The sequence below is a fragment of the Macaca thibetana genome, chromosome 12 (genome assembly GCF_024542745.1).
Source record: "Macaca thibetana thibetana isolate TM-01 chromosome 12, ASM2454274v1, whole genome shotgun sequence".
Classification (NCBI taxonomy): domain Eukaryota; kingdom Metazoa; phylum Chordata; class Mammalia; order Primates; family Cercopithecidae; genus Macaca; species Macaca thibetana.
Window position 1 is genome coordinate 64,766,988 of NC_065589.1, and position 24,327 is coordinate 64,791,314.

Genomic DNA, 24,327 nt, shown 5'->3' on the forward strand with positions numbered 1-24,327 from the left:
TTTAGTTAAGCAAAGAAAACTTTATTTCTGCTACACGTAACAACATATTGCTCTAAGGAACAACTACTATATTCGTTTTAGCATTAATGTATGGATTCAAAAATACATGTCAGCAATCCCTGCTTCCCAGACAAAACAATGCTGTACACAGACTATCAGGTATATGAAAAAAAAGCTGTCAACTGTCCACAGGGAATGCGTCCAGTCACATTTTCAGTCAGTCAGCTGAGGATTATGTCATTATTTAGTCTTTGTTCTGTAGAAAGAACACAACACAAGTATGAAAATCATCACCTGAAAGGAAAGGAAATAACTGTTGTAGTATTCCTAAAATGTTAGGAATTGTTCCTTTATTTCAATATACCCAATGTTATCTGCTTAATCATAGCTGCCCCCAAATAAAACCAAACTTACTCAGAAGGGCGATGCAGGTGCTGAATTTCTAGAGGGAAAGTGTTGTGAATTAATAAAAAATCCGATTCTCTGAAATACTAAAATTTCTATTTTCCTCAAATAGAGAATTACATTGTGGTTATCAGACCCATCTCAAAATAGAACTCAACTACTTTCAATGTTATATCCTTGGATCAGCTGCTTCTATTTCCTGGGCATGACTCACTTAATCCCAGGCCCATACCTCAGAGATAAAATAAACCAGCCTTCATGAATGGTGTTTGCAGCCTCTTAAAAATTAAAGAAACAAACAAAAAAGTGCACCTACCCCCCAAAACTTGTCACAATCATATAAAATTTGGGAAAGTCTTCCACAGTATTTTATCGAACCTTAAAATAAGGTAATATATTTATTTAATACACCAACAAAGAAGAAGAGTCTCATAATGGAGTCCATTGTAAATAGAAGATCCGCAGCAAAAATAAAAAAGCTATGCTGCAATTAAAAGAAATTCAAAACCGTGTAGCTAATCGTATCCTATCCAAATAGCCATTTCAACTAACCTGACTCCTATTTTATCTCTGCCCTGAATATGTGTAACAGTTCAAAAAAGGGAAAAATGATAGATTAAAATTTTTGTGAACAGCCATGCTGAATATGCAATTCCTCTAATGTAGGAAATTGGATGAGTTTCAGGGAAAAATGTGGTATTATAAGGCTTAGTTCTCACAGTACCAACTGGCCATGAGGTAGTTTTATATCATTATACTTTTAGTTTCTGATCATTTGGATGTCATTATTTTAGATAAGAGGACATCTCAAAGGTTTCACTGAAGCTACAAATGCAAGAGTTTTAGCTTAGACTTGCAAAGCCTTTTTTTCATTTTACAAGGAATTTTGTTGACTCATTGTCTCTCAAAAGCCCTATGAGAAAACTGGGGCTCAAAAAGGCAAAGAGGGTCAGGTGCAGTGGTTCATGCCTGTAATCCCAGCACTCTGGGAGGCCGAGGAAGGCAGATGACTTGAGCTTAGGAGTTCAAGGCCAGTCTGGGCAACACGGCAAAACCCTGTCTTACAAAAAAAAAATTACCCGGGCATGGTGGCACATGCCTGTAGTCCCAGCTACTGGGGAGGCTGAGCTGCGAGGACTGCTTGAGCCCAGGAGGCAGAGTTTGTAGTAAGCCAAGATCAGGCCACTGCACTCCAGCCTGGGTGACAGAGTGAGATTCTGTGTTTTAAAAAAAAAAAAAAAAAAAAAGGCGTAGAGACCAGCTCAGTCACAGTTAAATGGCTTTTTATTTTAAGCCCAATAATCTCTTTAACATGTAAATAATCATTAGAAAAGGTTCAACCATAAGAGTAATTTATATAGTTTTCTATACTGAGAAGTCTAAAGTCTATATTATTGTCCTTTTTAAGGACAAAGATTTATTGAGTAAAAGCAAGAACTATTTCCTATTCTTGAAATACTCACAGACTAGAAAAAACACATTTTTTGCATGCTAGAGAATAGCTTGTCCAAACAGAATTCATTCTTAACATTTTATCCATAAACAGGAAAAAATGCTTGCTAATTCTTTCTCACTGCCAATTTAATATATCCAGGGTTAAATTGCTAACAATGTATGGTACGATGAGAGTGGTTTTGTCATTTAATAAAACATTTTAAAAGATTTAAAAATTAGGATTATTCATAATGGGCCCAATGGGCACTTTCTCTTGTCAAATGCCTTCTATGAAGGAGGAACTAATTATGTGATCTGTTCTAGGAGAGGAAGGGTCATCAGCAGTGATGCCTGGCAGGATTCATTCTCATATGTGCTAGCTCACACAATTGGTCAGAAAGAAAATCTTAAGTGAAAAAAATAAAGGTTTCAAGCCAGTAACTTCAAACTGAATTCAAAGTGCCTGCCATCTACTACATTTGACCTATAGTAGACTTGGAAAGTTGGTGTGTGTGAACAGGAAAACAGCTTCCCCTGAAATTCAGAATTATTTTACAGAATAAAAAAAGCCAAACTTTAGGCTGGGCACAGTGGCTCATGCCTGTAATCCCAGCACTCTGGGAGGCTGAGGCGGGCAGATCACGAGGTCAGGAGATCGAAACCCGGTAAAACCCCGTCTCTACCAAAAACATGAAAAATTCGCCGGGTGTGGTGGTACACGCCTGTAGTCCCAGCTACTGGGGAGGCTGAGGCAGGAGAATCGCTTGTATCCAGGAGGTGGAGGTTGCAGTGAGCTGAGATCTCACCACTGCACTCCAGTCTGGGTGACAGACCGAGACGTCTCAGAAAAAAAGATAAAAAAAAAAAAGCCAAAGGAATATTTCCCCAAACCACACAGATATAAACTAACTGTCACAGTCAAAGAAATTGTAGTTTGATTTTTGGAAACTAATAAATAAAATAGGAAATGGAATTCATATGGCTGTATGTATCAAAATTTACAATAAAGAGTTTTTGGTAAATTGTTAGGTTTTCTTAAAAAATACATATATGCACACGAGAATATTTTCTGAAGGTACTGTTTTAATGCAAAAACTCACAAATATAAGTCCAGAAAACACCAATATTTAGGTTCAAAAGGTCCAAAAATGATATATTATTTGATATTGCTTTTTAGGCATTTCATTAGAGAGAAGTCAAAACATTATCTTTCTAAACGACTGTTATAAATTACCTCAATTCATAACTCAAGACACCAATTCTTCAAGTTAAAAATCTTTAGAAGTATTTCAATTTTTTTTTTAAAGCAATCCTTATTCTAGCACTGGACAATTTTAAAGTTTATATAAGCACATAATAAAAAGTCAAATTCTTAAAATCTAAGATTTCACAAACAAAAAACAATTATCTTTCTAAACTGAAATGTGGTTTTATTTTATAGAAGGGCAAAAACATTCTTCAGTAAATGTCAACAATTTTTAAAGTTTAAATAGTTGCAAAGCTCTTTTAACTGACAACTTCTAAATCACTAAAAAGAAAAGTTCATAAAGTACTTACACATATTCCTCATATACTATTTACTCAATATGTTTTAAAATTCCGATTAAAAAGGGCTTACCTCAAGAATCAGTAAGTTCTTTGCCGTTTGTTAGACTCTTCTCTTGGCGAATCTGCCAGCATAACTTTAAGTCTCACCCCATTCAGAATCTTCCCATGTAGAGTGGCAATAGCGTCATTAGCACTTATTCTATCGGCATACTTGGCATACCCCACATTTTTTCCTGATACAAGGTAAACTTCGATCAGGTTACCAAAACGACTGAAACAAAGTGAAAAAAATAATCAACCAAAATTGATAAATACAGCTTCTCAGGTCTAAAATTTGGAGTCCATTCTTAACTCCTTTTTCACCCTTCTCCCCACATCTGACATCCAACTCATGTCATCTTTTTTTTTTTTTTTTTTTTGAGACGGAGTCTCGCTCTGCCGCCCAGGCTGGAGTGCAGTGGCCGGATCTCAGCTCACTGCAGGCTCCGCCTCCCGGGTTCACGCAATTCTCCTGCCTCAGCCTCCCCAGTAGCTGGGACTACAGGCGCCCGCCACCTCGCCCGGCTAGTTTTTTGTATTTTTTAGTAGAGACGGGGTTTCACCGTGTGAGCCAGGATGGTCTCGATCTCCTGACCTCGTGATCCGCCCGCCTCGGCCTCCCAAAGTGCTGGGATTACAGGCTTGAGCCACCGCGCCCGGCCTCATGTCATCTTAAACATCTCAGTCAGTCAATTCTATTCATTCTCATTCAGACCATCATCTTTTCCTTAATCTAATTCCTTTTTCACTAGTTTCCTTACCCCTGGGCTTGTCCCTCTTCAATCCATTTTCCACTCTGTCTTTTCAGTGATCTTTCTAAAACATAAATATGATCATTTACTCCCTAAAAGTCCCCTCTGCAGCTCCCCACTGCCTCCATGGTGACAACAAATCCCTTAAGATAGCTCGAGAGCCTTTCTGACATGGTCCTTGGACTCTTTAGTTTCATCTTCCCTAACAATCTCTCAAATTACCTATCTAATAGCCCTTCTTTTATATTCTCTATGGCAGAAATAACCATGCACACTCCCAGCTTTCACCTGTGGAGAAATTATTTTTATCCTTCAGGTCTCCACATACACCTGCCTTCTTTCAAGGCTTCTCAGAGTTTCTAAGGTAACTGCTCCTCCTATGTATCTTACACATTCCTTATCACAGCAACAATCACACCGGGTTGTAATTTTCTGTTTACCTGTCTGTTTCCTACATGAGATCAGCTCTAAGATGACAAGAACTATAATGTCTTGTCCATTTAATATTTTGTTTACATAATGTCTCTTGTACTTAGCACAGTTCCTGCCTTGAACAAAGAAGAGGTTCAAGAAAAAAACTAAATATATCAGTTAAATAAAGGTCAAAACACTTGAACCATGTCCTGATTTTTTTTCCTTTTGAGCCTCAATATACTATCACATTATGTCCCTGATATTTTGTGCAGTTCTTTAACAAGTTTTCTATCTATCTAATTCACTAACATTCTTATAAGGCAAATGGGAAAAAGGCCTAAAAGAAAAATCGAAGAAAGGAGTTATGTTAAAAACACAAAAATAAATAAGAAACTTCTCTTTTTTATTATAAAAAACATTTATATGTATTTCCCTACAATCAAGTAATTGTTTACACAATGCAAATGGATAACCCTTAAGGATCCAACAATGCACCAACAAAACAGAAGATGCTTAGTAAAAAAAACACTAAAAACAAAAAGGGTCTCACTCTGTCACCCAGGCTGGAGTACAGTAGCACAGTCTTGGCACACTGCAACCTTGACCTCCTGGGCAAAAGCAATCCTGCCACCTTAGCCTCCCAAGTAGCTGGGACCAAAGGCATGTACCACCATGCCTGGCTAATTCTTGTCTTTTTTGTAGAGATGGGGTTTTGCCATATTGCCCAGGCTGATCTTGAACTCCTGAGCTCAAGCGATCCTCCCACCTCAGCCTCCCAAAGTGTTGGGATTACAGGCATGAGCCACTGCACCAGGCCCATTTTATGTCTTCAAAAACAAAGTAGCAGGAAATTCTGTATGGAGCCTTAGGATGTGTGACTGATAAACAAGAGAAGAAAATAATCAGAAATTGAAAAAGATGATACAAATGAGGAGTTTTTAAAACCAGAGAACAAATCATCTCTACCTGATAGGTACTGGAGGAAGGAAGTGTCTAGATTATGAGAATAATTAAATTACTAGTGTAAATAAAATATAACAAAAAGTGTAACTTTCTTACCAGAATATATCTTCTAATACGTCTAAAGGTAAAGGATGAGGATTAAACACAATAAAAAGTCTTTCTTTCACAGGAGTTTCAGGAGGGGCTTTTTTTTTGCATGATGGAAGTACAACATCTGTCTGGATTTGAGGCAACTGTGATCCAGAGCTTCCTCCAAATTGCTGTTAACAGGTAAACAAGAAAAAGAAAAAAATGCCCTTTAAGGATTTTTGGCCAAGAGCTAAAGACAGATATGTATCATGGCATCTATGTGGTCTTCCACTATAGCTCTGAAAATTTTCTTACATAGACAATCAACAAAGTATGATTTCTCTTCACATTTATTTTATATGCTATTGATATATTATAAAGGTTAAATTCTTACCTACTTACCATAAGTTGTTGCTGACTTGGGTTATTCCACACCATTGATGCAAGCTGTGCAGCTACCATCTGTGTTGCCATTTTTCTAAGGAGACTGGAGACAATAACTGATAATTTACAGAAAACTAAAAATATTCAGTCTTTTAACAGTAACTTGTTTTGTGTGACTTTCTCACCTGAGAGGTCAACTGTTTTCTATTTTTATTCTTCAAGTCCTATCAATCATGTACACTCAAAGCTCGGCTTTAGACACTCCTGGAATGGTACTTACTCTGTTGCATTACTTCCATCATCAATGAAGGAAACACCTATTCGATTCCCAGGAGGGTACTGAAATCCATGTAATTTGTATTTTGCATAAATAGCTGATGCTACATTAAAATACTGAACCACTCCATGACCTAAAATAGAGAATATGCAGAAATGAAAAAGGAAAGCAGATTGAGTGCCTAAGGCCTATGTTACAATCTATCTCAAAAGTGAAACCATATAGAACTCTAATATCACATAACTAGTAAATACAGAGTCAAATGTATCAGAAAACACAGTTCTGTTATCATATGTGCAACAAGTGTATTCCTACAAAAGGAAGAAATAATTTAGGGAAAAATATGAACATGATATTTTAAGGAAAATGGAATATTAACATACACCCTGTCTAATAAATTTAATTTTAGGATACTGGCTTTTCTTATATGACACCAATATACTTAAAAGTCTAAATTTTTATTCTTTGAAATCTACTTTGAAATTTTAAGATTTTCCCAACCATACTGGGTAGGAAATGGAATGAGAAGTGATAGTTGAAAAGAATATGTACTCATCCTGGCTATCTGCAGCAGTAGAGAGAGGAAAAGTGATTTGAATGAAAAACAAAAAGATAGGGAACAGAGGATCTCAGATCACAAGTGACATATTTTACATTCCTTTGGAGAGATTTCTGCCAAAGGGATGAATTTCAATTTAGGAGGGTGATGCTGAAGGCAGGGACAATGTTATAATGCATTCCTTAGAGAGCCCAGGAGCTTGTGACACAACCAAAAGGTTTTCACATTTATAATACAGACCACTGGGGAAACACTTATAATTTATGTTCATCTGGAAACCCAAGCATCCAATATTTTAATGGAATTAAAATAAAATGCAGAAATCAAATGACCATATAAAGTTAATTCAAATGAGATTCGAACTATATGATGACACCTCTCTTAATAAAAAGATGTTCCAATGACACGTATGTTTCAGACATATCCAACCAGAGAAACAAAATAGGAGGTACAGGAACAAATACATTTCAACGTACCAGATAAAAGGGAGGGAACAAAACAAAATAAACACAACTTCACATGCATATAACAAATGTGCCAGAGAACACAAAAATGTGTACCTAGAAGTCTTAGAACGGAGAATGACAACATATGATCGGGTTAAGGTTGGGGATGGCTCAAAGACAGCTCTACAAAAAGACTAGTGCTGGGTCAGGTACTAGTGAGTATGTAGGGGTGTCTGTATGAAGGGTGGAGTTACCTTAGTCCTGTTGGTCCACATGACCAAACTCATATCACTACCTCTGTGTCAACAGCCATGTCACTCTAAAAGGACTAAATCAGGTATCCTTACAAAACTGGAAGAAATGCCAACCAAGTATGATTTCTCTACCACCCCTCACTAACAAAGAAAAAAAAACACCTTAGATTTACTGAATGCCCTATTACATGCCAGAACTTGCATTAGGTTATTTTACATATATTATCTCTAATTCTTACCCAACCCTGGCAAAGAAAGTGTCAATGATCCCATTTTACATATGAGCAAAGAGAGGCTCAGAGGGGATAAGCAAATTGCCAAGGTCTCAAAGCTACATGCCACTGCTGGGATTTGTACTTGATTCTGTTGCAAAATGGAAGGCCAAACTTTCCCATTATGCCACAATGCCTCCATTAACAAAGAGCCTTAATAAAATCAAATGCTTAAAACACAAAGATGGGTTAGCTAATGCTAGATAATGGGTGTAATCAATTAACTAATTAATAAGTTCAAATGGCTGATATTGGAGTCTTGCTTCCACTGAGAATTGGAAGAAGCAGAGAGAGAAGTAGGGCATTTAGATGCTTGGAATGAACGGAAGGAGGGATATAAATTTAAGAGAAAGAGATCTAGGGATGAATGAGGAGGAAACTTTGTGAGTTTCATAACTTTGTCTAGCATTAACCAAAAGAGTACACAGAGACAGAGGCTCTATCCTGAGGCATTTTTTGTTGTGCAACTGGAATACAGAATGTTATATTTTGTGGGAGTTAAAATATATTTTACAGTGAATAATTTTGTAAAAAGAAGATATATTTCCAGGGCTTTGTTTATTAAGGTATCACCATATTTTGAAGTCTAAAGTAGAGAAAACGGAGAGATAAAATTCCTCTCACATGAGCAATATCTGACATAAAAGTGCCACTGGAGAAAAGCCATTTTAACAAAACTCTGTGTGTGTGTGTGTATATATATATATATAAATGTGAATATTATTTTACCATAATTTGAATAAGGATCTCGTTGAACTTCACAATATTCCAATCCTGGTACTATATCAAAAATGCTGAAAAGCTGTTCTTCAGTGAAAGGAACTCTTGATACAACTGACAAGCGTTTGGAGATTGCTTCCTGGCCTCGGCTGTCATTCTTGTCAAAACTTGAAAATTCAGATTGTTGTTCTCCAACAATATAAAAAAAAGTAAATCTTTAGATTTCTACACAGCCAACAATTCACTTAACATTTTAAATACTAGAATACAAAGAGTCCATTGTACTGAATAAAAGCACTGTATTTTGTAATAGGCTTCTGGTCATCAGAACTACTGATGAGACTAATGACAAGAAAACAGACAACTCTCCCCACTCCCCTACCTTTAATGCAGAAATATAAGAAGAAATGCATAGTCTAATTTCACAGAAATAAGTTTAGTATGCAAAACTGAAAAATATGGCAAGTATTTTACCTGAAAGTTTATGTCAAATAACATTCACAGGCCTTACTTTCATTACCCATTTTCCCCTTTTTCTATTAGAGCTTCTACTTTTACCATTCCTCTCTTTTCTGTAGCCCTAATTTTAAAGCAGCAGTAGTTCTGGGACAAAATTTTAGGACTCATACTGAGAGGATATCTACATATGTCTTTTTAAGTTTTTGGTCAGCTGTACAGCGGCAGAAGCTCACCCAAAAAAGTGGCGGTGATATGTGGCAGTGGCAATAGTTTCTAAAATGAGGAATGCGTAATTAAACAGAGAAAACTATAATTAGAAATCAGTTAAACAAAATAAGTATTAAATATTAAGAACTTTAGGAGTCATAATCCACTTTTTAGGAATAAAAAAAACCTACATTTAAGATTTTTATTCACTAGGTGAAATTTATAGATGCCCGATAACAGAGTATTTTTTAAAACCCAAGTTAGATCGCATATACTACATTATACTATTAAAAGTAAAGGTCGCCTACTTACCAAATGGAAACATATTTACTCTAGGTTCATGTCCCAAAGCCTCCTGCCTCATATTACTATAATAATCTTGTTCAGAGGATTCAGATGCTTTATTTTTAGGTTCAGCCAAGATTGCTCTAAAACCTGAAAAGAAAACCCATGAATTTCAAGTTTCATAGCAAATTTAACATACCTGCAAATATACTTGATTGCTAGTGCCTGACTCAGCTTTATAAATATAATTGTACAAAGGAAAATCTATACAATGGCCATCTCCTCCAGACCTACTTCTTTGCTTTCTGGAAGATGGCAAAGAGTAAATGACAAACAGCAAGTATACCAAATTATGGGTCAATGTAGACATGAAAGATCAGCAATTCTATGCTATCCCTTCCCATCTTCCCCTGTTACAGATAATATCATCATTCATTCACTTAAGCTCCTCAACATCAAAATCCTGTAGGGCTTCTTCATATTTAACCTGTCACCAACGTTCTTCCTTTGAAATGCGCACAATTGGAATATGCTATCTTTTACCCTAACTTCCCTGCTTCTGTTTTTAATTTAGATTCTCTTCAGTTAATTACAACAGCCCTTTAACTGGATTTTTTTTGCTTCTGGATCAAGGGTTCTTAACTAGGGGACCAAGGATGAGCTTCAAAAGGTGGGAAGACTCCATGAACCCTCTGAAACTTTAAATAAAATGCTTATTATGCATTTATGTGCACATGGGCATATTTCAAGGGTTCAGTTTTCTTCACATTATTCAGTGGCTTAAAAAGGATAAAACCAGCTCGTTTGAATTCTTCTCTGGAAATCTATCATTAATACTGTGGGGTTAGATCAACTGTTCTTACTTTTGTCTTTCTAAACAATCTACAAAGGAATTCTAATGCGGACTAACCTTGAACTTTTCCTAACCTCCCATATATTGTTCCCATGTTCCAATGTACCTAGTTAACTGTGTCTCAGAATGTCTCAACAGAAATACTGTGCTTTACTCAGACAGCTGCCTTCACAACACTAAGCAAAAGACATGTTTATTCCTGGCATGGTGCCTCTGCTAGCACTGCTCTCACGTTCTGTCCTGCCTACTCGACACCAGACACAAGTCCTACCCCCTTGGCATGTGTTGCCACGCTCATCCAGCACACTTGTTTTTCACCATTGACAGACTCTACCATACACTTATGAACATTTTTTTTTCATTTGGCAAATTCTTACTGAGTCTACTATAAATGGCAGTTACTTTTATAGAGAGCTTAATAAATCTTTATTGAGGGCCTATTATTGTACTAGATACCTGGAGTGACAGACTAATAAGACATACTTCTTGCTTTCAAAGAGCCTTTTAAAAAAGTTCTTCCATTATTCTTTATTTTTTGCCTATTAGATCTTGGCTACCCAATACAGCTATAAATTCCTTAAATGTGAGGGCTGCCATATACTTCATCTGTATCTCTCTACTTAGCATATTGATCAGTATACTGCAGGTACTCAGTTAGTGCTGGCTAAATGAGAAATTCAGAAGGATCTAAGAGAAAATTTTCATATGTACCTTCGGGGTATCGAAGAATTCTACTGATTTACAGTAATTCTTTCCAGTATGTGTAGATTTTTATAATGTCCTAAAATCCAGTAATTTAATCATTCTACATATCAATATACCTAACTAGAAGTATACCAACAAAGAATATTCTCCTTGACATCTTTAAAATTCTTATTCTTTATATATACAGCAACAACAGAAGATCACATTCATGTCATTCTAGCTTGAAATTAACCCTATCTATATCAATTACCTATGTTAGCACATCTTATAAATCTTATCCTTAACCTATAGGTTTATTAATTATACTTTATACTCTTTGGGATGTAGATCAAATATAAACAAATATAAAGAATATTTTTAAAACCCTGAAAAGGTAAGTCAAGTTTTTAATACATAAAATTCTAAAATACACTTAAAAAACCCTAAAAACCTATACAAATAATACCCAAGGTATGCATTTCACTTACTAAGTTAATGTAGTTGTTCTTATTTCTTCAAGATAGTGCCTCAATAAATGTTTAATCATAGCCCCAAAATATTTTTCTTCCTTGGACTGTAAATATTTAGCCACTGCTAAAATTACATTAGCAGATACAGTTATTATCAAAAACCCATATTAAATTCAGTTATTTAGAATAATCAGAAATTTTTACAAAAGTTTTTAACAATGTTAAACAAACATATCCTTACTTCGATCACAGTTTTCTATTGCTTGGGCAGCTTGTGATGGTTTTAAGTATCGTACGTAGCCCAAACCTTTACTTTCTCCAGTGACTTTATTCTTAATAATGCTGCAATACTCGATATCTCCATACACCTAAAAGAGTTAAAAGACATGATTTCCGGGGACATAAAATTAATTGAACAGAGTATTTCAGAACCAAAATGTTGTTTATATGTTACCCTTGCATGCAAACAAAGAAATAAACAGTATAAACTATGCAGATATTGCAATATGCAAATATGCTTATTTCACAGACGAGGAAGCTAGGCTTTAGAGAAACCAAAGAGGGACAAAGTCACAGAAGAAGAGTAAGAATTTGTACATGGTCTGGATAGCTCCAAAGTCTTGCTCAACAGTGGTTAAGAGCCAGAGCTCTGGAATTAAACTTTCTAGATTGAAATCCAGAATCAACCACTCATTAATTAGGCAGTTTACTTATTCTCTCTGTGCCTACCTCTTTATTAAATGGGCCTAACAGTAGTATCTACATCACAGGGTTGTTTAAGGGTTAATTGAAGTAAAACACGTAAAGTGCTTACATGGGGCTTGGAACACACTCAAAGAACATTAGCTATAATTACTTGTCTGTCTTCTAACAGGAACATAAATGATTGTGTATTCTTTTGAAGGAGTGCTTTTCAAAGAGTATCTCTAAAATATGCTGGTTCACTCAGAAAGTTACTATTCTGAGAAACATGCAGTAGTGCTTACTTTTAATGTTCAAAGAAATATGCAATATAATTGATATTTATTTTATACATTCTTAAGTAATCAATTGTCAACTTAATTATCGTACACTAGATTAAAGTGTAATATTTGTTCATTCAGGAAAAGATAAAAATTTATAAATATTTAAGGTAAAAAACATTTTCCTTACCACTGGAGGAGGCATAAAATATATGTTTTTGGTATTTACTATTTTTGAAGTATTTTATTGAATTCTCAATTGGGGTAGGAGCGAAAGTTTGAAAATTACTTTTTACTGCTTGTTTTCTTTCTTGCTTGTTGCCACCCAAATCATGGTAGGATTAGTAGAAAAAAGATAAAGAACTACAACTCAAAACAATTTAAAAATTGCTTTTTAATAATCTGTGTGAAAGCTTATCACTGCATAAGTTAATGGCTAAAAAGACTTAAAATTATCCTCAAATTTCATTTATATAGGTCAGAGCTATACTTATGTTTTCTTCTTTAAATATAACTCCTTCAAAGGCCCAATTTTAGGACAAAAACTCTTCAAAGAATAAGCCTTTCTGTGAATGAGTACCATGTCAACATACCATAGGCCTTTTCTAAATACTAGATAATACAGTTCACACACTCAGGTCTGCCTGATTCGCCTTTACATGCCAGGCAACAGAGGGGAGTGAAAAGAGCATGCTTTGAAATTTTAAAGACCAAGAGCAGGCTCCAGACTCCGATAGCCTGGGTTTAAATCATAGCTCTACGACCTACTAACTGTGTGACTTTACTTAAAAGTTTCTGAGTTTTATACTTCATTTCTGTGAATCTCTACTTTCACAATAAAGTAGGGGGAGACTACCATTACTATTTTCCAGTTTTTATATATTCTTTAATTTTGAAAACTAATTTATGCTAGGTTTAATATTTAAAAAGTAGATTGAAATTGATGAAAACAGTTATATAATTCCCCACGACTACTCTATTGACCTTATTCCAATGACACTTCAGATTTAGTACCCATACAACCTGTATAGGACTATGAGTTATCACATATGCTAGCTGATTAGAATAAGTACCTTAAATTTTTCCCGCAGATCTTCCTCTGTGTAGGACTTTGGTATCATAACAAAGATTCTTGTAAGTTCTTCATCTTCAACATCTCGGTGACTTCCAGATGATCGGGACTGTGCAATGAAAACCTAAGAAACAAACAAAACTCCCAAAATAAAATAATGTCAACTATTTTCCCATTTCTTAAATTTTTTTCAAAAGCAATTATTCTTGCAATGACTTTTTATTTATTTATTTTTTTTGAGATGGGGTCTCGCTGTGTCACCCAAGCTGGAGTGTAGTGGTGTGATCATGGCTCACTGCAGTTTCAACGTTCTAGGCTCAAGTGATCCTCCCACCTCAGCCTCCCAAGTAGCTGGGACCACAGACACATACCACAACACCCAGCTAATTTTTTAACATTTATAGAAACAAGGTCTTGCTATGTTGCCCAAGATGGTCACGAATTCCTGGGCTCAAGTGATCCTCCCACTTTGACCTTCCAAAATGCTAGGATTACAGGTGTGAGCCACCGTGCTGGGCCTGCAATGACTTTTTTTTACGAGCTAATACCAATCTCTGCATTGTTTTTTTCCCAAATGTATTTCTACTTTTGCATTTGTTTTTAGCCAGAGCAATTTGAATAAATGTAATATAATAAATTAAAACACCATAAACAAGGGTCCTTGCATTGTTTGTTTCTCTTTCCTTTAAAGGGGTCTCTATATCTTGGTCTCTAATCCACTGCTGGTAAAGGGGGCTCTATATCATCCAAGCATGAAAAAACTGGAACTTATGAAATTCCAGAGTAGGAAGCAGCAACTAAGAAAACCACAGTATTAGAGACATATCCCTTTATAGTCTACTTCTAGTTATTCCTATAGTAAATCTATGCTATATGTCAAGCACTATATGAGTACAACTATTGAGTAACACAGAAATGGCCCACTAGAGTTTTGTGGCTGATATCAGTAATAAATGGTAAATAGGGAAATACAAATAGGGAAGCTTTAAGTATATGCAAAGACATTAGAGAAAAAAAAAAGAATCTCAGGTAAGATGAAATTGGAAGTGCCATCAGAACACAGATTTCTACATTTTAGAGGACTGAGGTGTTTCAAATCTCTGACAAAGGAGACAGTCTATGTAGAATGTATGTAAAATAATTAACCTCCTCATGGTAGATTTCTCCCATAAATTTTCACCTTCAAAGGCTATGAGCGTTCATAGGCTCTAGATAAGAAGCATTCTTGCAAAACTAAAGCCAAGATTTTTTTCTTCTGTTTTCTAGGTTTCCCCCTTTCCGCCAGATAAATAGTTGGTCACAGAATAACTTTTACTTGGACAATCTTTTCTGGCTGAGGCCTGGTATGATAATATTCTTGTGTTATAGATCCTCTGAAACTTTGCAAAAGCAAAGTACGATAGAAATACTGAAGCTGAATTAATTTAACTGGAAATGCTGAAAACAACACAAGAGTGTTCCAGTCGAAGATGGCTCGAGCTGCAGCTGCTGAATGAAACTAGGCTGTTAGGGTGTGGTGGCTCACAACTGTAATGGGAGGTTGAAATGGGAGGATCGCTTGAGCCCAGGAGTTTGAGACCTGCCTAGGCAACATAGTGAGACCCTGTCTCTATGAAAAATAAAAAAATTAGCTGGGCATGGTGGTGCACATCTGTAGTCCCAGCTACTTGAGAGGGAGGATGAGGCAAGAGGATTGCTTGAGTCTGGGAGGTAGAGGCTACAGTGAGCTGTGATCAAGAAGCCACTGCACTTTAGCCTGGGTGACACAGCGAGATTCTGTCTCAAAAAAAAAAAAAAAAAAAAAAAAGAAAGAAAACAAATGAAACTAGACTGTCTAGCTAGGTACTACAGTGAAACAACCTTCTGGCTAAAACTGAATAGTCAAAAATGTGACAAAGAAAATAGTAGTTTATTTCTTTTTGGGAACAAGATCTTTAATTTCTCTGCAGCTAAAAGAGAAGGTACATTTCAGTGCTGGGCCTTTAATTTCTCTTGTAGAAATTTATCAGGGGAAGGTGGTCCACCAATTTCAAATATGGCACCTTTTCTTGGGTTGTCCACATGGGCTCTGTGGCCATGTTACACTCAAAATATAAAAACCCTCTCCACTAAGGTCATAATTGGACAGTGATGAAACACATCAGTCTACTACAGAGGTCAGCAACCTACAGCTCCATTTTTGGTATAGCCCATGATGTAAGAACTGTTTTTACAGTTTTTAAGGACTGTAAAAACTGTCCTTAAAAACTGTAAAAACAGGCCGGGCGCGGTGGCTCAAGCCTGTAATCCCAGCACTTTGGGAGGCCGAGACGGGCGGATCACGAGGTCAGGAGATCGAGACCATCCTGGCTAACACAGTGAAACCCCGTCTCTACTAAAAATACAAAAACTTAGCCGGGCGAGGTGGCAGGCGCCTGTAGTCCCAGCTACTCAGGAGGCTGAGGCAGGAGAATGGCGTGAACCCGGGAGGCGGAGCTTGCAGTGAGCTGAGATCCGGCCACTGCACTCCAGCCTGGGTGACAGAGCGAGACTCCGTCTCAAAAAAAAAAAAAACAAAAAACAAAAAAACAAAAAAAAAAAAACTGTAAAAACAGACAAGGATTTGTGACAGAGACTGTATGTGGCCCACAAAGCCTAAAATATTTACTAGCCAGCCCTTTACAGAAAAAGTTTGTCAACTCCTGATCCTGTATGCTGTGACCCTAAATTAATTTTGTTGCTCTCCTATTCTGACACACTTCAGAGGGTTGGAGAGGTGGGAGGAAGGGACTGTTTACCGTGTTACTGGTATATTCCCAGGCTCCTTCTCTTTTGTGCATGGAGCAAGACCTCCAGAGACTGAAATATCTCTGAGTCCTTTATTTACATAAGTCCATAATAATACCATTCTCAATTTGGAAAACAATTTTTTTAAAAATTGAGAAAATATTTTTGTGCAAAGTACCAACAGAATAACATACATAGCAACTATTTACATGGGGCAGACGAAGGGTACAATTTAAGCAATTGCCAGATTCTCAGGACTGAGTCCTGATTTGAGATCACAGGGAGTAAGCAGTGACATCTTGGCTATTACCGATCAACAACAAGGACATATTGAGGGCTTACCCTGTGCGAGGCACTGTGCTGAAAGCACAGATTATGTCAAATAACCCTCAAAATGATCCTTCCTGACATGTGTCATTATCACAATGATTTGGCTCTTCTTAAGGCAGTTTACTTTGGTCTGCTTTCAAAGAAAATTTGCAGTAACAGAAAGGGTCAAGAACCAAATGTATGCTATTAACACTTTCAGAAACAGAGCTCGTTCAAAATAATTTTCCAAAACAACAAAATGTGATGAATATGTAACAGTGACCGTTTTAAACACCTGCACTTAGTATTATATACATGTATTCTTTTGTCTGGTACTGGGAAAACGTCCAACACCAGAGGTCCCCAGTTTAAAGTACTTTTGTCAAGTTGTTAACACCTCATCTCTACCTGAGGAAAAGCAGAGTTTTTCCGTTTGTTATAATGGAAATTCTGGGCATCTGAGAGAAGAAGGTCAGAAAAGTACTCAAAGTAGGCTAGGACGAGTTTGGCAGTGAACTCAAGAGCTGGTGGATTAGTGAGGGCGAGGGAGAGAGGACGCCCAGCCACTGCTGTTCTGTCACCCGGTGGCCGCGGTTGCCTGGTCCGCTCTCGGGGGGCAAACATTCCGCTTCCCGTCCCCTTCCCTGCAACCCAGCGCAGCTTCGTGGGAGGGGAGCCTCTCCTCAAAGCAGTCCCTGTCCCTACACCAGGTGCTGTCTGGTCAGCTGCCGGGAACGGATGTTCCACTCCTCCCTCACCCCGGCAGAGCGGCAGGTGAAGGGAGGTCCGAAAGGCCCACTCCTTCCCCCGAGGGCACCCCGACCCGGGCACCCGCACCTTGATGGGCTTGGTGTCGTTGGGGCCGAGGCACTGGCCATGCATCTCCTCCATGGCCCTGCAGGCCTGTGAGCTGCGGGCGAACTTGACGAAAGCAATGCCCTTGGATTCCTTAGTGTGCTTGTCCCGCACCACCCAGATGTCCTGGATGTCGCCAAAAGGCGAGAAGCGCTCCCTCAGCACCGACTCAGGCGTGTACTTGCTGATCACAAGGAAGATGCGGCTGTTGGGCGGTTCGTCCAGGCTGTCCACGCCCGGGCGGAAGCCCCCGCCGCTCGCAGAGCTGCCAGCTTCGTCCATGGTACTCCACCTGAATGCAAGAGCCTCAGTGCTCTTTGCTTCTGCGGTGTCTGCCACCGCTGCTGTCTCACACCGAGGCTTTGCGGGCTCGTTGCTCCGCTTCCGGGAGAGAGAGGAGTCCTGCGCCAGGCGCTGTCCAGCCGCGCAGGATGCGGCCTTCCGGGGAGCGGCCTGCAGCGCCCCCTGGCGACGCGGGGGACCCTGACGCAGTCTAAGTCTCCAACCCAGCTGAGCCTCAGCCCAAGCATCAATTGTGTAATCCTTGTTCCCTGCAGGCAGAAAAGCGCTGCCTACTGCACAGGCTTTCCCAACGCTGGCTTTACCCCACCCCTAAGGCCAAGGATTCTTTCCAGTGTTAAAGAAAAAATTATTCATGACACTCATTAGAGATGGTACAGGAAGGCCAACTTTGACAAAAGGAGACATGGTGATAGGTCCAGGGACAGCTGCAATGGGGTCTTGCAGTGGGAGAGAGAGATTGGACTGAATTTTGACTCTAATAAGGACACATTTCTAACCAAGAAGCTGGGTGGGAGGTCAGTGGATGGAAAATTACTAAGAGGGTACATCAGGGTTAAGGAGGATTCTGGCTAAACCAACTTGACAGGATACTTGCTGAAGGCAGGCCAGGGTGATTGATATCCATGGTGGTCAGATACTGGATTTTCACTACACTGATTCACTACACTGAATCTTGCTGAAATTGGATTCTACAAGGACAGACAGCCCAAGATCAAGCCTAGTCAAGCAGAGGACTCAGAGGAGCCTAACTAAGTTTTGGTCAAAGAGGAGAGTCCTTTGTCATCATCTTGATCATAAGCTCAATAGACGATCAATATAGGACAGAGTTCAAACTACACAGCATTAGAGTGGAAAGGAACATTTGAGATCATTCCATTTCAACCTCATTTGTTAGAGATGAGGAAACTGAGGCCGATAGCATAGCCAAAGTAATAGAGATAAAAGTACAGCTAAAACCAGAACTAACTTGGCCGGGAGTGGTGGCTCATGCCTGTGATTCCAGCACTTTGGGAGGCCGAGGCGGGTGGATCACGAGGTCAGGAAACCAAGACCATCCTGGCTAACACGGTGAAACTCCCTCTCTACTAAAAAAATACAAAAGAATTAGCCAGGCGTGGTGGCGGGCGCCTGTAGTCCCAGCTACTCAGGAGGCTGAGGCAAGAGAATGGCGTGAACTCAGGAGGCAGAGATTGCGGCACTGCCCTCCAGCCTGGGTGATAGAGTGAGACTCTGTCTCAAACATGAACAACAAAAAACCCAGAACTAACTCCATCTGTTGATTTACTCAACTTCTACAAACAACCCTGGGGTTGGAGGGCAGTGAGGGTGGACTGCTCACCTGTGGAACTAAGAGAAGTCATAGAGTGCAAGCAAAGTGGGAAACGCCTTCTTGTTAACAGGCCTTAGAGGAGAGGTCAGAAATCCAGTAGAAATCCAGAAACAAGGTCTCGATTTAGCAGTGGCATTGGAATGAAGTGAAAGGAATAAACCCCTACGTAGACTGAGGGCAGAGTTCTTCAAATGAACAAGTTCTGGATGCTAAGACCTAGGTTGCTATGAAGTCAACCAGATAAATATTTACTGTGCTCCAACTATGTGCCAGGCTCCATGCCAGGAGCTAGATATATAATGAGGAAAAGGAAAGACATGTCCTGAGGGCTTGTTTTCCCCCACTGTGGAAATCTGACATGTAAATATATAATGCAAAGTAATGTCAGATCATGTTACATGGTTTTGCTACTGAATTGTGGGAGCTTGGACAAGTTACTTAATACTTGCAGCTTCAGTTTCCTTAACTGTAAAGTAGGAATAATATTACCTACTAAATAGGTAATACATATTATTTTATAGTTGCATTAGTTAAGCTTGATAGCCACCTAATATATGCAGGAGCATGACTATCAAGTTTAATTAATTCACCCATTCACTTAATAAGTATTTTTGACTATCTTATATGTGTTAGGCACTGTGTTATACTGAAGGGATGTAGTATTGAGCAAAATAATTACTCTTCTCCCCCACAGAGTTAATCATTTAGCCTTGTATAGTTATGCTCATATGAGATAATATATATAGAGTTCATAGTTAAGAGATCAAATGAGATAATATTTGTATAATGGCACAATCGAGATTAATTTTCTTGTTTCCTTTGACTATGGTATCCACTTCCCCACCCCTGATATTGTACAGTTGTGTGATGACTACTGAGAGTCAGGGATTGTGGGTTGTTACCCTGGATTTAGCACTAACAAGATTTTTATAATTTCTCCTTGTATTACATTCCATATCTGTAATGAGGGCTCTGTTTACCCTGAGGCTGAGCAACTCTAGGAAGTATCTTTTCTTAACTTTCCATTTCTCTTTATCCTATCCACAACAATCAAGGTAAATGAAAATAATTTGATAGTGTAATAATTTTGTGGATGAGAGGAAGTGCAAAGCAATATTATTTGCAAACCAGTGCCATCTAGTGGAAAATGTGTAATTTTCTTAAATTGTTCTGACTGGGCAATCTCTATTCTTTGTGAAATAAGACTACTGATTGGTGTCCTGAAAATTTTAGGCTGTTATTGAGAACAGTTAATTTTTTTCTCAAAAAAAGATAAAAGATTCCATAAAACAAAACCAGGAACAGAAATATTGTAAAATGCCAGGAAAGCAAAATTTCTTTACTATTCAATTATGTGAAATATGACATATTCAAGGAAAATTAGAAATTTACTTATAAATTAAAAAATATAGTAAGTACATTTTCTTCATGACTTATGTATTTATTTTAAACAAATTTATTGAGATATAATTCTTCTCATTTTTTCTTTCTTTCTTTCTTTCTTTTTTTTTTTTTTAAGGGATGGTGTCTCACTATGTTGCCTGGGGCAATCTTGAACTGGCCTTAAGTGATTCTCTTGCCTATGCCTCCCAAGTAGCTAGGATTACAGGAGAGACCCACCACACCCAGTGAGATCTAATTCTTACATCATACAATTCACTCATTTGATGTATTCAATTAAATCGTTTTTAGTACCTTCACAGCATTGTGCAAGCATCATCACAATCAATTTTAGAATGTTTCATCACTCAATGACCAAATTGTTACACTTCAAATCATAAAACCTTTGAACACGAATTACATGTAACTAAAACACCTAAAAATGTCTGAGGTTTAAAAGAATGATTTTTAGTTAGTCTGCTTAATAGAAGAAACCAGATGCTGGGCATTTGCAGATTAAATTTTTTTCAAGGCTTTAGAACATGTAGTCTATAAGGCACTGTTATTGGAATGTGCATACATGTTTGTTTCACATGAAATTCAGATTTTTTTGAAACCTTTCTCCCTCAAATTTTTTCTTTTTAAAATGAGAGGTGATATTGTGACTAATTTTTGAATTGCCAGGAGCAAATAGTAAATTTTTGTCATTATTTTCCAAACTCAAGTACAATGAGACTTGCTTAGTTGGTGATATTAGTCTTCATATGTTACATTTAATTAACTAAAAGTGTTTTGCCCTATTTGCAAATTTTTTATAGGTTTTAAAACTAAGACTTATTGGTGATCAATTAGTAGCTTTCAGATTGTTATATATGAATATGGTCCAGAGTTTCCATTTGACCTATCTGTAAGGCTTAGCCTGACCTGTGGCAGGCACTCAAGAAATGGTAGTCTCCTTCTTGAGTTTGCATGCCTTTGTTTGAGTTTGAGAATAAAATCTAACACCTGATTTTTTTTTCACCATATACCTGCTCCTTTTGATTCAACTTGAGGACATACATCTTTTAAATGTGTAGATCACAGAACAAAACTCATAGATTCCACTTAGAACAGTTTCATTCAAGCATCTGGTGACTGTGGCTATTTAAATTAAAATTACTTAAAATTACCTAAAATTAAAATGAATTATAATGAAAATAATTAAAAATTCATTTCCTCAGTTGAATTAGCCAGTTTTCGACAGCGCAAGAGCTATCCACAGCCACAGCTACCGGACAGCAGGCACGCACAGCCAGAGACTGCACAGCAGGTACAAGGCTTTAAGCCTCTGCGAGAGGTGGGATCCCACGGGATCTGGGGGCCAATCAGCAGTGCGACCGGGGTCTGGCTTGCCATTGGCTGGCGACCACTGGAAGCACGCGTCCAGCTGCGCCTGCAGCCAGGGCATGAGGTTCTCTTTCTGGATCACCAGCCTCGTAGTTGAGGCGTGGACTCTGGCCGGGTGGCTGTCACAGGTGACTGCTGGGAGCGGGGGCGAAGGGCGGAACCGCTGGCCGTTTTTAATGCCAATATTAAAAAGTATTTCATTAGCATTTCTCTTTTTATGAAAAGTAAGACATAACAATGGTATGTACCCTCGTAGTCCTCTTTAAGCACTTTCAGTTGGGTAAAAAACAGTTGTAAGCTTCCACAGTGTTTCAGATACTGTGTTCAACACAGGCTTGCCAAGTCACCCTTAAAAAGGAATTGTTGGCTGGTCATGGTGGCTCACACCTGCAATCCCAGCATTTTGGGAAGCCATGGCAGGCGGATCACGAGGTCAGGAGTTGGAGACCACCCTGACCAACATGGTGAAACCTCGTCTCTACTAAAAATAAAAAAATTATCCAGGCGTGGTGGCACACGCCTGTAATCCCGGCTACTCAGGAGGTTGAGGCAGGAGAATCGCTTGAACCCGGGAGGCGGAGGTTGCAGGGAGCCGAGATCACACCACGGCACTCCAGCCTAGGCGACAGAGTGAGACTACGTCTCAAAAAAAAAACAAAAAAAAAAAACAAAAAAAGGGAATTGTTAAACCTGTAAGATTATAGATTTAATATTAATTCTTCTACACTGATTACCAACCTGTGATGGTAAACAAGTCACTTAATCTCTGTTTGCCTCATTTTTTACATCTATAAAAATAGAGATGTTAATGGTATCCATCTTACGGGGCTGTTGTGAGGACTAAATGAGTTAATATTTAAAGTGCTTAGAATATGCCTGTCAAATATTAAGCACATACAGATGTTTGCTCTATTTAATGTTGAAATTACTTCGTTCTTGGAAGAATGACCATTTTCATACTAGATGCCACATCTTTGCCTGTTTCAGTGAGAGATTTCTTTTGAAATATGAAATGCTGGTAGAGTGCCAGATGATTATAGGACAAAATATTCTCTTCATATTCTTCCTATCCTTCTCAAGATATTCTATGCCTTCCTCTCCTGCTCTTCCTTTCCTGCTATTACTGAATCTATTGGTTTTAATGCACTTGAAAGAGGGTCATAGGTATTTGCACAGGCAATATTCGTCTATAATTAGAGAGGGCAGCAGTAAACGTTGTAACTGTGATTAATGCTGGTAGTTTTAACAGTTATAATGGAAATATGTTACACGTGACTTTCATGTGCAATCTGTAGTTTATGAGTAAGGACAGTTTTTTGTTTTTAAATGTCTAGTTTCCTGAATTACTAGTAACATTTACTTGGTACAAAAATCAATATGATTTTTCTTTTTTCTCTTTTTTTTTTTTTTTTTTGGAGGGAGTCTTGCTTTGTCACCCAGGGTAGAGTGCAGTGACACAATCTCGGCTCACTGCAACCTCCGCTTCCCGGGTTCAAGTGATTCTCTCACCTCAGCCTTCCGAGTAGGTGGGACTACAGGCGTGCGCCACCACGCCCGGCTAATTTTTGTATATTTAGTAGAGACGAGGGTTCGCCATGTTGGCCAGGCTGGTCTCGAACTCCTGACCTCAGGTGATCCAACCACCTGGGCCTCCCAAAGTGCTGGGATTACAGGCGTGAGCCACCATGTCCAGCCTCAATCTGATTTTTCTGCTTTGTATAAAAATTGGAAATAAAGATTATCTAGTTAGTTCTTAGATGACTTTTTTATGATACAAACTTCATGGTTATGGTGAATGTATTTTGTGAAAAGGCCAAAAATGTGTTTTTGTGACTGAAATTTTATCCTTTATGGTCTGTGCTCAAAGGCTCACTGAATTCTGAACCTATTTAGATAATTAATAGAACTGATAATTGAATGCAGTACTCTGAGTGATGTGTGAAATTTTAAAGTAAGCTTCTCTTGGATAAAGTAAAGTTTTCTTACCCGGCTTTCCGTGAAACCTGAACTATTGGTTAATAGCTTAGTTGTTTTTGGATACTGCCTAAAGAAAACTGTCTTCCCTTTACCTGGATTATTGGCACTGTTACGGGTTTCCACATAGATTTAAAGAAGTTAGGGAGATACTGGTTTTGCAGGTTGTTGTGTATAAAGCTTTGGCCTTTCTTGGAGTAGTAACTAACAGTGTTTATGTTATTCTGCCAATATTGAAAAATACAGATTGTTTAACTACAGTATGTTAAACCATTGTTTGACTTGTAGTTAAACAATATGTTTCTTCAATACTGGCAGAATAACACAAATGTTTTCTTTTCTATTGATAGATGAATATGTGCTTAGGACTCTACTTTCAAAGAATTAGGTATTTTCATGATGTCTGTAGTAGTAATTCTTTGTGTTCAAATCCATCCCAAACCCCATCTCCCTTGTACTCATTCTTCACAGAACACAAAAACAGAAAAATAAAACC

General features: G+C 38.1%; 1 protein-coding gene across 2 annotated transcripts; it reads right to left on the reverse strand.

Moving 5' to 3' along the window:
• RBM45 (RNA binding motif protein 45) lies at window positions 1–17,863 on the reverse strand. 2 transcript variants are annotated; one of them, XM_050750572.1, is made up of 10 exons: window positions 17,441–17,863; window positions 13,530–13,652; window positions 11,736–11,862; window positions 9,515–9,637; window positions 8,546–8,725; window positions 6,289–6,418; window positions 6,027–6,111; window positions 5,652–5,815; window positions 3,458–3,658; window positions 1–256 (listed from the first exon to the last, which is right to left on the reverse strand). In XM_050750572.1, the coding sequence occupies exons 1-9, from the start codon at window positions 17,738–17,740 to the stop codon at window positions 3,466–3,468; spliced, it is 1,425 nt and encodes a 474-aa protein (XP_050606529.1). In that variant the 5' UTR covers window positions 17,741–17,863; the 3' UTR covers window positions 1–256; window positions 3,458–3,465. The 2 variants fall into 2 exon arrangements, with proteins under 2 accessions (XP_050606529.1, XP_050606530.1); XM_050750573.1 differs by having other exon boundaries at window positions 1–294.
• Window positions 17,864–24,327: the final 6,464 nt, after the last annotated feature.

Coding starts and splice junctions, on each gene's coding strand:
- RBM45 (XM_050750572.1), bottom strand. CDS start 17,740: ATGGACGAAGCTGGCAGCTCTGCGAGCGGCGGGGGCTTCCGCCCGGGC. Junction 5,816..6,026: donor CAAGTCAGCAACAACTTATG/GTAAGTAGGTAA, acceptor ACCTGTTAACAG/CAATTTGGAGGAAGCTCTGG. Junction 3,659..5,651: donor GTATTAGAAGATATATTCTG/GTAAGAAAGTTA, acceptor ACTTTGTTTCAG/TCGTTTTGGTAACCTGATCG.